The sequence below is a fragment of the Nansenia antarctica genome (genome assembly GCF_963989245.1).
Source record: "Nansenia antarctica genome assembly, chromosome: 8".
NCBI classification, from domain to species: domain Eukaryota; kingdom Metazoa; phylum Chordata; class Actinopteri; order Argentiniformes; family Microstomatidae; genus Nansenia; species Nansenia antarctica.
The window spans coordinates 55013519-55026162 of NC_137678.1; the positions used below are offsets into that span (position 1 = coordinate 55013519).

Consider the following 12644-nt stretch of genomic DNA (forward strand, 5'->3'; position numbering starts at 1 on the left):
GACAGAATGACAGAATGACAGGATGACAGAATGACAGGATGACAGGATGACAGAATGACAGAATGACAGGATGACAGGATGACAGAATGACAGGATGACAGGATGACAGGATGACAGAATGACAGAATGACAGGATGACAGGATGACAGAATGACAGAATGACAGGATGACAGAATGACAGAATGACAGAATGACAGGATGACAGGATGACAGAATGACAGAATGACAGAATGACAGAATGACAGAATGACAGGATGACAGAATGACAGAATGACAGAATGACAGGTTGCCCCTTTAAGGCCTCTGGGTGAACCAGCAGCATAGGAATGTAACCCTGGGCCGGGTGGCTAGCCAGCGGTGATTAAGACGGGGCAGCCGGGGCACGGAGGGGGTAAGCGGGGCGCGGGGCAGGCCGGGGGGGCAGCCGGGGGGGCAGCCGGGGCGCTGGGAGAGGAACAATGGATCCTAATCCGGGGCGTTCTGCTCCGTGTCTGTGTTGTCTTTGGGCCTCGCGCGCCGCGTGCCTCCCCAACCCCAAGCCCAACCATCAGGACATGAGTGAATTGTGAAAGGTGAAGTTGTGGGAGACTAATAGACAAATACGTCTAAATAATAAATAATTTTGCCATTTAGCAGACGCTTTTAATCCAAAGCGACTTACAATTACGAATCACAGGGACATTCCCCCTGGAGTAACTGAGGGCTAAGTGCCTTACTCAAGGGCACACTAGTAGTGGTGGGGTTTCAGGCGGGATTTGAACTCACAACCTTCCGATCACAAGTCCAACTCACTATCCACTAGACCACCACTACGTCTAAATAATAATAATACAATCAGCAGTACAAATAGTAAAATAAAATAGTACAAGTAGGAATGTCATGAGTATTGCCCTCGGTGACAGTGGGTGTAAGAGGCGGTATTGAGTAAAGTGACTGTGTGCTAATAGATAATGATATTGATCACGGTGGAGGATGTTGATCTCTGAGAATAGGTCAGGTAGATTATCTTTCGTCTCTGCGTTGCGTCATTCCAACCGTTCAATGTAAAACAGCCCCTCAACAATCAACGCTCTTCAGGATCAATGATATACTCAGGACAATTGATTCATTGCAGAATTGCCGCATGTAGGAGACAGACAGGCATAGTCTCTCTCTCATTCCAGCTTGCAACACTCTGACCCAACGACAAGATCTCCTCACACAGACAGAAGCAAATAAGTCACCCATCTCACAGTTGTTGACATTCCCCATCAGACCATCCTGCCACTGGTATCTGAACACCTTGATAAACTGTCTCTGGATCAGTCTGGTAAACTGTCTCTGGGTCAGTCTGGTAAAGTGTCTCTGGGTTAGGGTTAGCCCGTTTCTGACACCCCGCGGGTCACATGGTGCGGCTCCACCAGCCAATGGGATGGTCTGTGGCAGGAACACCAGGGGGTTGTGGGTCATTGATGCGTCGCGTAGGTCAACAGCTGATGAGGCCCTCGGTCCTCCCATGACAGCATCAGTGGACACACACATACACACACACACACACACACACACACACACACACACACACACATACACACACACACACACACACACACACACATACACACACACACATACACACACACACATACACACACGCATACACACACACACACACACACACACACACACACGTACACACACACACATACACACACACACACACACACACACACACACACATACACACACACACATACACACACGCATACACACACACACATACACACACATACACACACACACACACACACACACACATACACACACACACACACACACACACACACCTAGAGGAGAAATCCTCTAGAGCACATTTTATTTGTCTTAGTTTGCTTGAAAAGCTTAAAGATGAAGGATGTGTGTGAGTGTTTAGACTAGAGGCTTATATTCTCAGTCTAATGGACGGCTCCATTGGTTTCTCATTTGATATACCTGGCTATGCTTTCCGTTGATTAAGAATGTGGCCTGCAAACAATGCACATCTCAACATGCAGGCTTTGGCGTTCCAGAGAGAACATTTCATTTGTTCTAAGCACATTCCACATTCCTCCTATTTCCCTTTAGTTTCTCTCCAACAAATCAAGTCAGAGTTCGGTATGCACAGCCAAAGTGAATGTGTTTTAATCCCCTAGCACGCATGCATGCACTCACACACACACGCACGCACGCACACACACACACACACACACACACACACACACACACACACACACACACACACAGCGGAATGCCAAACACTCCTGAGGACTCAAAGAGCCTCCACCTGAATATGCCCGCATTCCTACTGCACCTGGGCGTTGCCATGACACCCGGAGCTCTCTCTCTCTCTCTCTCTCTCTCTCGCCCGCGGTGACGCAGAGCGAAGAGAGTTTATGACTTTGTTTGTTTATCATTCACCACCTAGCTACTGTGGTGTCGTCATATGGCATACTGATGCTTATCGTGGGACAAAGTCTGACTGGGGAGGACGATGACGTAACCCAGTAGGGTGGTGTGGTGGAGTGGAGATGGATGTGTGTAGCGCAGTGTGCTACCAGGGACCTACCACTATCTCACCACAGTACCACACAGAACGAGAAAGCTGTATCGACAGACTCCCACGTTCACCATTGACTTACTATATTATATATAAACTCTGTCAACAAAAACTGTCAACATGTCAAAGCAAAACTGTTCACATGCTGCCCAGGGGTGGTCAGGGCGGCATGAGAAACCGTCCTTGTCGTGCTCACAGAGAGACAGGGGAAGGAGGGGAGAGAGGGAAGGAGAGAAAGAGAGATTAGCATCTGTATATTACTCTGCTGTAATGAATTCAAACAGACAGGCTCCTAAATGCCCAATCACGCAGAGTGGCCTGATTACAGCTGACTCACAACCCCCCCCCCCCACCACCGCCTAATACACAGGAATGTCCAACAAACAACTTACATTTACACAAAGTTACACACGCTAACACTCTCTCTCTCTCTCTCTCTCTCTCTCTCTCTGTCTCCCTCTCTCTCTCTCCCTCTCTGTCTCCCTCTCTATCTCTCTCTCTCTCTCCCTTTCTCTCTCTCACACTCTCTCTGTCTCCCTCTCTCTCTCTCACTCTCTATCTCCCTTTCTCTCTCTCTCTCTCAGTCTCTCTCTCTATCTCCCTTTCTCTCTCTCCCTCTCTCTCTGTCTCCCCCTCTCTCTCTCTCTCTCCCTCTCTGTCTCCCTCTCTATCTCTCTCTCTCTCTCCCTTTCTCTCTCTCACACTCTCTCTCTCCCTTTCTCTCTCTCCCTCTCTCTCTCTCTGTCTCCCTCTCTCTCTCTCTCTCTCTCTCTCTCTCTCTCTCTGTCTCTCTGTCTCTCTCTCTCTCTCCCTTTCTCTCTCTCACACTCTCTCTCTCTCAAGTACAGCTAAATCAGCAGGGGAAGAGAAGGCAGACAGGCTCTAATCCACAGCATTGCTCTCTGTGACGCCCCCCCCCACTGTGTGTGTGTGTGTGTGTGTGTGTGTGTGTGTGTGTGTGTGTGTGTGTGTGTGTGCCTGCGTGCGTGCGTGCGTGTGCCTGCGTGCGTGTGTGTGTGCGTGCCTGTTCCCCTACTAGTCAGGAGCCTGGCAGCTAGGCACAAGTGGCCTAAAAGCAGCTAGAAGGAGGCATGACGATTACTCCCACACCCGTGTGAAGAACCGTTAAGCTATGATGAGATATCAGAACATCTGCAGCATACAGAAGGACTGTGTACATCCAGGGCAGGAGATGTAACAGGTCATGTTAATATTAACATGTTAACGCTCTTAGCCCGATCTCCGGTGTTGGGGAGGACAGATATGGGGAAGGGACATCTGAGCCTGGAGGAGAGACAGATGAAAGCACCAGTCTCTCTCTGCTGGTGGGTTATGAAGGTGGGAGGCAGCGAGGGTGAAACCCCCTTCTCAAAGGAATGATGTTTACCTCAAACGTTTACCTCAAATGTTTACCTCAAACGCTGGCAAGACCCATCTCTTCAGGTTACACCTTTACTGCTCCTCCTGAGACATCTACTACCCCCCAGCACTGTGTCTCCTGAGACATCTACTACCCCCCAGCACTGTGTCTCCTGCGACACCTACTACCCCCTATACTGTGTGTGCTGAGACATCTACTACCCCCCAGCACTGTGTCTGCTGAGACATCTACTACCCCCCAGCACTGTGTCTCCTGAGACATCTACTACCCCCCAACACTGTGTCTCCTGAGACATCTACTACCCCCCAACACTGTGTCTCCTGAGACACCTACTACCCCCTATAATGTGTGTGCTTCCCCCTATACTGACTGGTGAATTGATGATTCACTTGCTTAGTCAAATGTATTGATTGTAAGTCCCTGTGGAATAAGGCATCTGCTAAAGGGACATGAACAAATGCGATCTATGAACTAAGGCGTGAGACGTTATGGCCAAACGCAAACACAAGCCTCTGTATAAGATCTATTTCGGGGTTGGTGACGTACGCAGGCCCAGTGTCCACTGAGTATAGTCTGAGAGCATCTAGCGTGACCGTGGTGTTCAGGGGAGGGGGGGGGGGAGGAGAGTCAGGCTTGAGAGAACAGGTGAGTTCTTAACTCATTTGCGAGACATGTGCTGTAGACGTCAATGCCCAGGGCGGGCGGGCGGGGGGGGGGGATTTGCCTGACTGTGCATTCTCTGAAAGCAGTGCAGGGGAGCATTCTTGCCCTGTGATAGCCCACACAGTACACACAGTACACACAGTACACACACGCACACACACACAGTACACACCTGTGTTGTTGTTGTGTTGTCCTGTTTTTTGATATGTGAAAAAAGTATAAACGCACTTGCTGTGGTGACGAAGCAAATTCCTATATGTGTAATGCATAGTGGCAATAAACGTTATCTCAATCTCAATCTCAATCTCAATCTCACACACGCAGCTCATCATAGCCATAACTAAAAGGCACTGACCTAGATAGATTAAAACATCCAAGCTTGTAGTCTGTGAAATAAAAAATAAAACAATTATCTAGAACTCTCTATGAATGTGACTTATTATTAACAAGATATTAGTTATTAAAAGCTGCTAACATGGATCTGGGATATATGCTAACTGCCGAGTTGTGTTATTTACCAAACCTCCCGAGAAGGGAGGGAGGAGGGGGGGGGGGGGGGGGGATGTGGAGAACAGACGGGGGTAAGGTCACTCACAGAGCCTCATTAGAGGAGCAGGAGCACTTCTGGATTCCATTGAAAGGCCCCGTTTCCCCCCGTTGCATCGTTGCATTCACCCTCTGTCTGATCCAGTGATATGGTTTAAGTCTGACAGCCTAATAGACAGCAGCTATTCACCGCGCCGTACCTAGTCAGAAGGCGTGTTAACGAGAGCCGACGCGTACGTAACATTCCTGAAACCTGCACAGAAACAACAATGCCACAGCCGATTAGGGGGAGCGGGTGTTTTACGACGTGCTGAGAGACCTCGGGGTGCCCCGGTGTGCAGGGGTCTAAGGTGTTAGTTAGGGGGTCTACCTGGTAACAATGTCTCAGAAGCAGGAACAGGAACAGGGCCTATGTGCTGGAGAACCACATTCTTCCCACTCCTCTCCTGGAAATCCCCCAAGTTTCTCAGAACAGGTCTATTGGGATTTCTTCTTTTTTTTCTCTCACCCCTAACGAGCTGTTCCTGTGACAGTCGTTAACAATGTAGAAGTCTTAATAAGTCGACCCTAACACATGGTCTTGTAAACTCTCAGGCGCTGTTGGCTAAAGAACAAAAAAATGCTTGTTTCAATTAAAGAGTTTAGCATACTTTCATAAACCGCACTTCCCAAAAAACTGCCCAAATAACTCCTGGCTTACCTAAGCCTATGATGCCATCCCTGTGGTATTCGCTGTGATGATGTGACCTTGTTTGGAAGGGATTTAGATGTGTTGTTACAAAACAAAACAGCGAATTTGTGACAAGAAAACGAATCTCCGTAATTCAATCACAGCTGAGGGACGCTTTGTTTGCACATGAATATTACTGCAACTTATGCAGCTAAAACACAGAGCTATTCATTTATGAGGGAATAAAGCAAAGCTTCAAACACCTCTCAGCCAATCACAATGCTTGTTCTATCCTTGCACAAACACTAGAATAACAACCTATTATTTATTTATCGTGTTACCTTGACAGGAGTGGTCATTTTGAAAACGATATTTCTGAGCCTAGGGCAGAAACCACAGAAATCTATCACAAAATATATAAATACTTGAACCATTTTTTTCTTGTCACATTTTGTAACCGTTGTATAAAAGCTTTAAGGCACTCAGGGACGTTCTTTATCGTGATTAAAGTCACAGCTAAGAGGTTCACCAACAACACACCTCAGCTGGGATGTGATTCACCATAAAGCACCGCCTTTAGTAAGTGCTTCAGTAAAACTCACTCCACCCGCCTCCGACATCCATCCTTACATTCCTTTCATTGCCTGTAAGTAGCGACACTTGATGCTAGTGACTTGAACAAACAACTGTTTACCTCACAATTAAGTGACAGAAAACCTATTTCTGCCCACTTTCTCACCTATTCAAAGGGGCGTATGAAAGCTTTACCCATAACTCTAAACCACGGGAGGCCTGTTGAACAGAATAATTGATGATGTTTCTACAGCAAGACGAGAGGCAGCCTCAGAGGTGGAAACCTTACACCGATGGAAACAGCAACATGACCGCAGCACCGTGTGAGGACGTAGTCGGGTTAGAACGTAGGCTGCTGCTCCCAGAGGCTTCGTCCAGCTAGAGAGGCAACAAGAAGGAGAGAGTAGCAACAAGAAGCCCCCCGCCTTAGGATGGCCATTTTACCACAACGCCACAGCTGCTGCTTGTGAAAAACATCAGTCTCTCTTGACCGAGGCTTGTTTTGATAGCCGGGGAGGTGATGAACATATACATTTGTGTAAGACTACTTTATCACATCTATGTCAGATATGACATTCTCCAGGGCGTTCCCATGGGGATGTAATGTAGCTGTACTGCTAGCCTCTGTCTCAGATTGTCCGTCACGCTACCCTTCAGTGTGTAAACAGCAACGCTACTTTAGACACAACAACATGAAGTGATCCTGAGGAAAACCTCTGGGTGCCAACATGGAACCCGTAGCGCTTCACTGGAGAATGTTCCAGACTATAGCGCGTGGACAAATTCAATAGTCTGTCAGGGGATGACAAGTGGTCTACAGAGCCATTGATGCTAGTGTCAAAACTATATCTGATTTGAAACTGCGGTTTATAAAAGATTATGTCATGTAAGAATGGGTAACAACCATGCAACCTGGGTTTTAAAAAAAAACTGTTTCAGTTGGCAAGCAGAAGCGGACCAATCGGATCCTGTCGCTTCTACAAGTGGACCATAAACATTCTGAGGGAGCGCCAACTGTCAAACAATGGAGCCTCGTTTATTAACCACATTGTTGATCCGAATTCTCAAGGGAAAAATAAACTGTAAAGATAAAGATATCAGACATTGACACCACCCTCTATTAAATAGCGCGCCCGCCCACACACACACACATACACGCATACGACACACAAACACACACACACACACACACACACACAAACACACACATACATGCACACGACACACAAACATGCACACACACACACACACACACACACACACAGTCCATTACGCTTATGACAGACTTATGATAAACAACACAACGTGTATTAATGACGCCCGGGGCATAATCAGGAACTAGCTCTGTGAAAATCCCCTTGGCTACCCCGCGGTCCGATCGCCAGTGTGCTAATGGTCAAAGCTGTTGGCACAGATGTGTGTTAGGATCATACGGTCCTGGAGCCTTTCACCCACGCTGACGAACGGTTGGTTCTGAAGGGCCTGGGTGTCCCAGACACACCAGCAGCAGCAGAAGCCTTTATCAGGGAAATCCTGTCCAGCACATGAAACAACGTTCAGCTCTCTGGGCTGAAGCACCACAGTCCCTCTGTCTCCACCAGGCCTCGTAACTCAGCCAGCGTACTGGAACACATCTGACCCAGACAATGAGCAGGATAGATCAGGGCCAATCAGCAGCCGATGGGACACACCGACACAACAACCCCACACACACAGTACGTACTAGACCTAGGGGACAAGAGAGAAAACCTCACCCAAGATACACTGAGGGTGTAACCTTCACACTCTCACTTGCGCACACACGCACGCACGCACGCACGCACGCACGCACACACACACACACACACACACACACACACACACGCACACACAGTCAAGCGGTACTCCTTTGTGCCGTAAGAATTTCTCAGGTCACAGGGGTCTCAAACTGCCACTGACACATCCCTTTCCCCGCCAAAAGGGTGAGACAGGGAAGGAGGGGGGGGGGGGTAAGAAAGGAGACACCTTCCTGGAATGTCGGAGGTGGTCCTGGTTGACGCTACACAGACCCGAGTGTTTGCTCCAGTTAACCGTGAAGCCATTATCAGCCCATCACAGCCAGAGTGGAGCTATCGGGTTCCCTGTCACCCTGAAAGCCCCTCAGCAGCAGCAGGATGTATTGACCCCAACAGGACATAGCTGGAGGGATTATGCCAGCGCACCTAGTCAATAAAGAACCATGACACAATGGGACTGGTGGGACTGGTGGGACTTGTAGTTCCAGTCATACAGCCGTGATGCTGCGGTACTGTTTAGATTTGTGGAAAGGAATGAAAATGACAGTTTGCAATGCGATAAATATACAATATGTTACGCAGCAAGTTTCTAGCATTTCTGCTTCAGCAGTTAGAAGAAGAACAAGGAAACCATAAAGGGCATGATCACACATATTTGGCACGATCAGCGAGGCCGAAACCTAGCATTTAGGGTCTGGCGTCTGACCAGTTCTCAGATGACTTTGCCTTGGCACCGCGCAGCGCCTAATAACAGGACGCCCAGAGCCAACGGAGACATTGGTCAACCTCCAAGTGGAGCTCCCCCGAGGGAGGGCGGCACGCATGGGTGCCTGGCAGAGGAAGAGGAAGAGGCACGACAACCATGTCGCTTCACAGCACCAAGCTAACGTCAAGCCACTAAAACACTAAAACATGCTCGTTTTTATAACTGAACATTCCCCACAGATTGTTGAATTGAATTCAATTCAACTTTATTCACCGTGTGCAGTGCACTAGGAACATGATTTGGGTATTCAACCATGTTTGTTGAAGTGTTTGTTAATGTGAAATAACAGTAGAAACATGTTTGTAAGTGTGGGTTGATAGACTGAGGGGCATCAAAGTAATGTTTCATCAGCATGGCTGGTTGAGTCTGGGTTGTGACGTGTTTAAGAGCAACAACAGCTCTCCCCTGCCTCTCCAGCCCGCTGAGGCGGCTGTCTGCACCTCCGTGCCAGACAGGAGGACCATGTCAACATTGGACCGGAACCAACATGTTCATTGGCACTTTGGAGAGTTTTAATGGAATGAGTGTTTAGCATTCCCCTTTGATTTCCACTTTTTCATGTATTTGACTCAATAATTATCCTTGAAAACACCAACATGAATACAAGACTGTGTATGGAAGTACCACAATCATAATAATCATAATAATAATGCCTTTAAGCAGGGACAGAAAGAATACATATAATCTGTATTGGGAATATAGAGTAGTCTGATAACTTGTTCATTCACTATGGAGTATGGAGTATATAGTATGGAGTATAGAGTATAGAGTATATCATTAATAGTGTAATCAGCCGCCAGTATGCTGGTCAGCTGGTACTCACCTCGTTGGAAGGGATGCTGACAACACCTGTTGATCTGCGCTTCTCTCTCAGCTTCCTCTTCTCTATCTGTCCCTTCCCCTTCCTGGCGCTGGGCCCGCTGCTCTTCTTCTCTTTGCCTTTACTGGAAGAGGGGCTTTCCTTGTCGCTGTCGTTGCATGCAGGTGGGGGGCTCGCCTCCGGTGGGGTTTGTGGCACTTTCTCCGGCGCTGAGGTCCTTTTCAGGTTAGCTGCGGGGACACTCTCCACCCTGGCGGCTGGGGTGGGCTGTGGTTGTGGTTGTGGTTGTGGTTGTGGTTGTGGCTGTGGTTGTGGTTGTGGTTGTGGTTGTGGTTGCGGGTCTTCTTCAGGTCTCTTCAGAGCCGAGGTGGAGGACGAACGGGCCATGGCGTAGGGTGACCCGCAGTTCACAGCGGCGGACCCCGGGTTGCCGTTGTTGTTCAGTTCAATGCTCGAGGTGGCGTTGCGCATCTCACTTTTGTTGCCGGTGGTCCCCAGGGTGGTCCCCAGGGAGGTCCCCAGGGAGGCCGTGGACGCGCCGGTGGCCGCCGCGATGTCCCCGAGCATCTTCGCCCTCATCTTCTCCCGCTTGGCCTTCCACTCCTCCAGGAAGTCTGTCGTTGCGTTTGGTCTGAATCCACCAGTTGCCATGTTCCCTTCCGTTGTGTAAACTAGTGTTTCACCAGGGGCTGGTTGGAAGTTGCTGGACCACCACGATGCTGCTTCGGTGAGGAAATAGAAGTTTCCGTTTGAATCTGACAAACACGCACTCTCCTTTACTGTTTAATAACACTCTCCTTTACTGTTTAATAACACTCTCCTTTACTGTTTAATAACACCAAACATGCACTCTCCTTTACTGCTTAATAACACTCTCCTTTACTGTTTAATAACACTCTCCTTTACTGTTTAATAACACTCTCCTTTACTGTTTAATAACACTCTCCTTTACTGTTTAATAACATTTAATAACTCCGCATTCCTTTAATAGCGCTGGGCTACAGACAGGTAAGGAGAATGACAGTTAGTTTTTAAATAGGCAAAACTTTTTCTAAATGATTATTATATTAAATATAGTTGATACAAAAATACAAAGTTGATATAAAGATATAAAGATACAACAGTCGCTCAATAGCGACTCAAACAAGCCACCAACGAGCCCTATTACGCACAGCGAACTTTGTGCCAAAGTTAAAACGACCCGATCACTTTTAGTTAGTTAGTGGTCCTTTCTCCAACATGTTTCATTATGGGTTAATACATTACATATCAATATAGCAGACTGTCAACTATTGTATGTGTGAGAGGTGTTTTCAATGAGACTCACCTGTTATAAAGCTTTCGGTCTCTCAGGTGAACAGTAACAGCAGGCGACGGTGGAATGAATAATGCTTCACTGGCAAACTGGATCAGTCACACGCAACAACCCAGGGAACAGCTCTGCCCCTCTCCCTCTGCTGGGCTGTCCCCGAACATACACGAGTATTCACGAATGAACCCGAGGTTGGATTGCTGATGTCCACAGTAATTCTGCAACCTTCGGCTCCTGCTCTGTGTTGGAAAGTTGCTGCCTCCGTGCACGTGTAGCCTCACTGTCACTGCTCCTTAGAAAGATACTTAGTTCTCAAAGTTTTCACAAAATGTCATTGTCATATTATATTTTGTTGAAGGAATTTAATTGTTCTTCACAATGACAGATAGTGTGTTGCCGAGGCTCGTGCGCTCCCACGCAGATCCCACGCTCTGGCGCAGGATGAGTCACAGAGCCTTTAGGGGTGACCATGACCATTATTCATCTCTCAACAACAAACACAATACCACACAACCACCAACAACAACACGGTACCATGGCCATGTCCACTTCTTGCATAGTTTCTATACACACTTGAAAACTAGTACTCTCCCCTCTGCGCATGCAAATATGATTCACATTGTAGATACTTGTGATAAGAGTGGGTGGGAATGCTGAATAGATGAATGGGAAATGACCAAGCAGATGGATGCCGGCGCATTTAGTCATCACAGGCTCAAACTGTAGGGTAGACATGTAGACATGGTAGACATCCCACCAGGGGAGGCTGGTGGAGGTAGACATCGGAGGACGGGCTCATTGTAATGCAGGAATGCAATAGAACCCGTCCTCTGATTTCTACCTCCACCAGCCTCCCCTGCATCCCACCTGGTTCAAACAAGTGCCTTGACCTCTGACCTGTCAGCATGCAGCCAGCGCTCCTACCCTCCTCTCACCCACCCATGTATATGTTACGGTACATGTGGGAATACGGTACATGTGGGAAAACTAGGGTTATGGCTAGGTGCTAGGGTGCTACGGTTAAGGTTAGGGTTGGGATTAGGGGTAGGGTTAGGGGTAGTAATCCTAGTAATCCTAGTTTTCCCACATGTACCGTAACATATACACCACATACATCCCAGCTCTGTGTTACACAATCAAACCAACCAGAGCCAAAAGCACCACTGGATTCACATAATCCTGTTGTTTATTTTTCCGTCTCTGTTGCAACGTCTGAACGTGCTGTTTGGATCGGCCTCGTCCCCCTGGAGTTATTTACATGGATCCATGTGTACGTGTAATGAGCCTGATTAAGGGATCTACTGCATCTGGGCTGCTGTGGTTTCTGGAGCTCCATTGTAATAACTCTGGTTGACAAGCCTACCAATTCAATCACTGTGTTCTTTACCATGGCTGTACACAGCTCCTGCCTGCCTCTTAGGGACTATTACCCAACATCCCGACCAGCAGGAATATCCCGGTGATTTAAACTTATAGGCATTGGCTGTTGTAATCTCATTTCACGCCGTGATAATAGGCCCATAACTTAGCTGTGCTGTGGTGTGCTGGTAACTGTAACTGCTGATG

The 12644-nt window shown here is 47.9% G+C and overlaps 1 protein-coding gene across 1 annotated transcript; it reads right to left on the minus strand.

The window, feature by feature from the left end:
* Positions 1-9754: 9754 nt before the first annotated feature.
* LOC308164424 (PRKC apoptosis WT1 regulator protein-like) lies at positions 9755-11105 on the minus strand (the record flags this gene model as incomplete). Its single annotated transcript, XM_080538525.1, has 2 exons — positions 11094-11105; positions 9755-10485 (listed from the first exon to the last, which is right to left on the minus strand). The coding sequence occupies exon 2, from the start codon at positions 10415-10417 to the stop codon at positions 9755-9757; it is 663 nt and encodes a 220-aa protein (XP_080394651.1). The 5' UTR covers positions 10418-10485; positions 11094-11105.
* Between the last annotated feature and the right edge of the window lie 1539 nt (positions 11106-12644).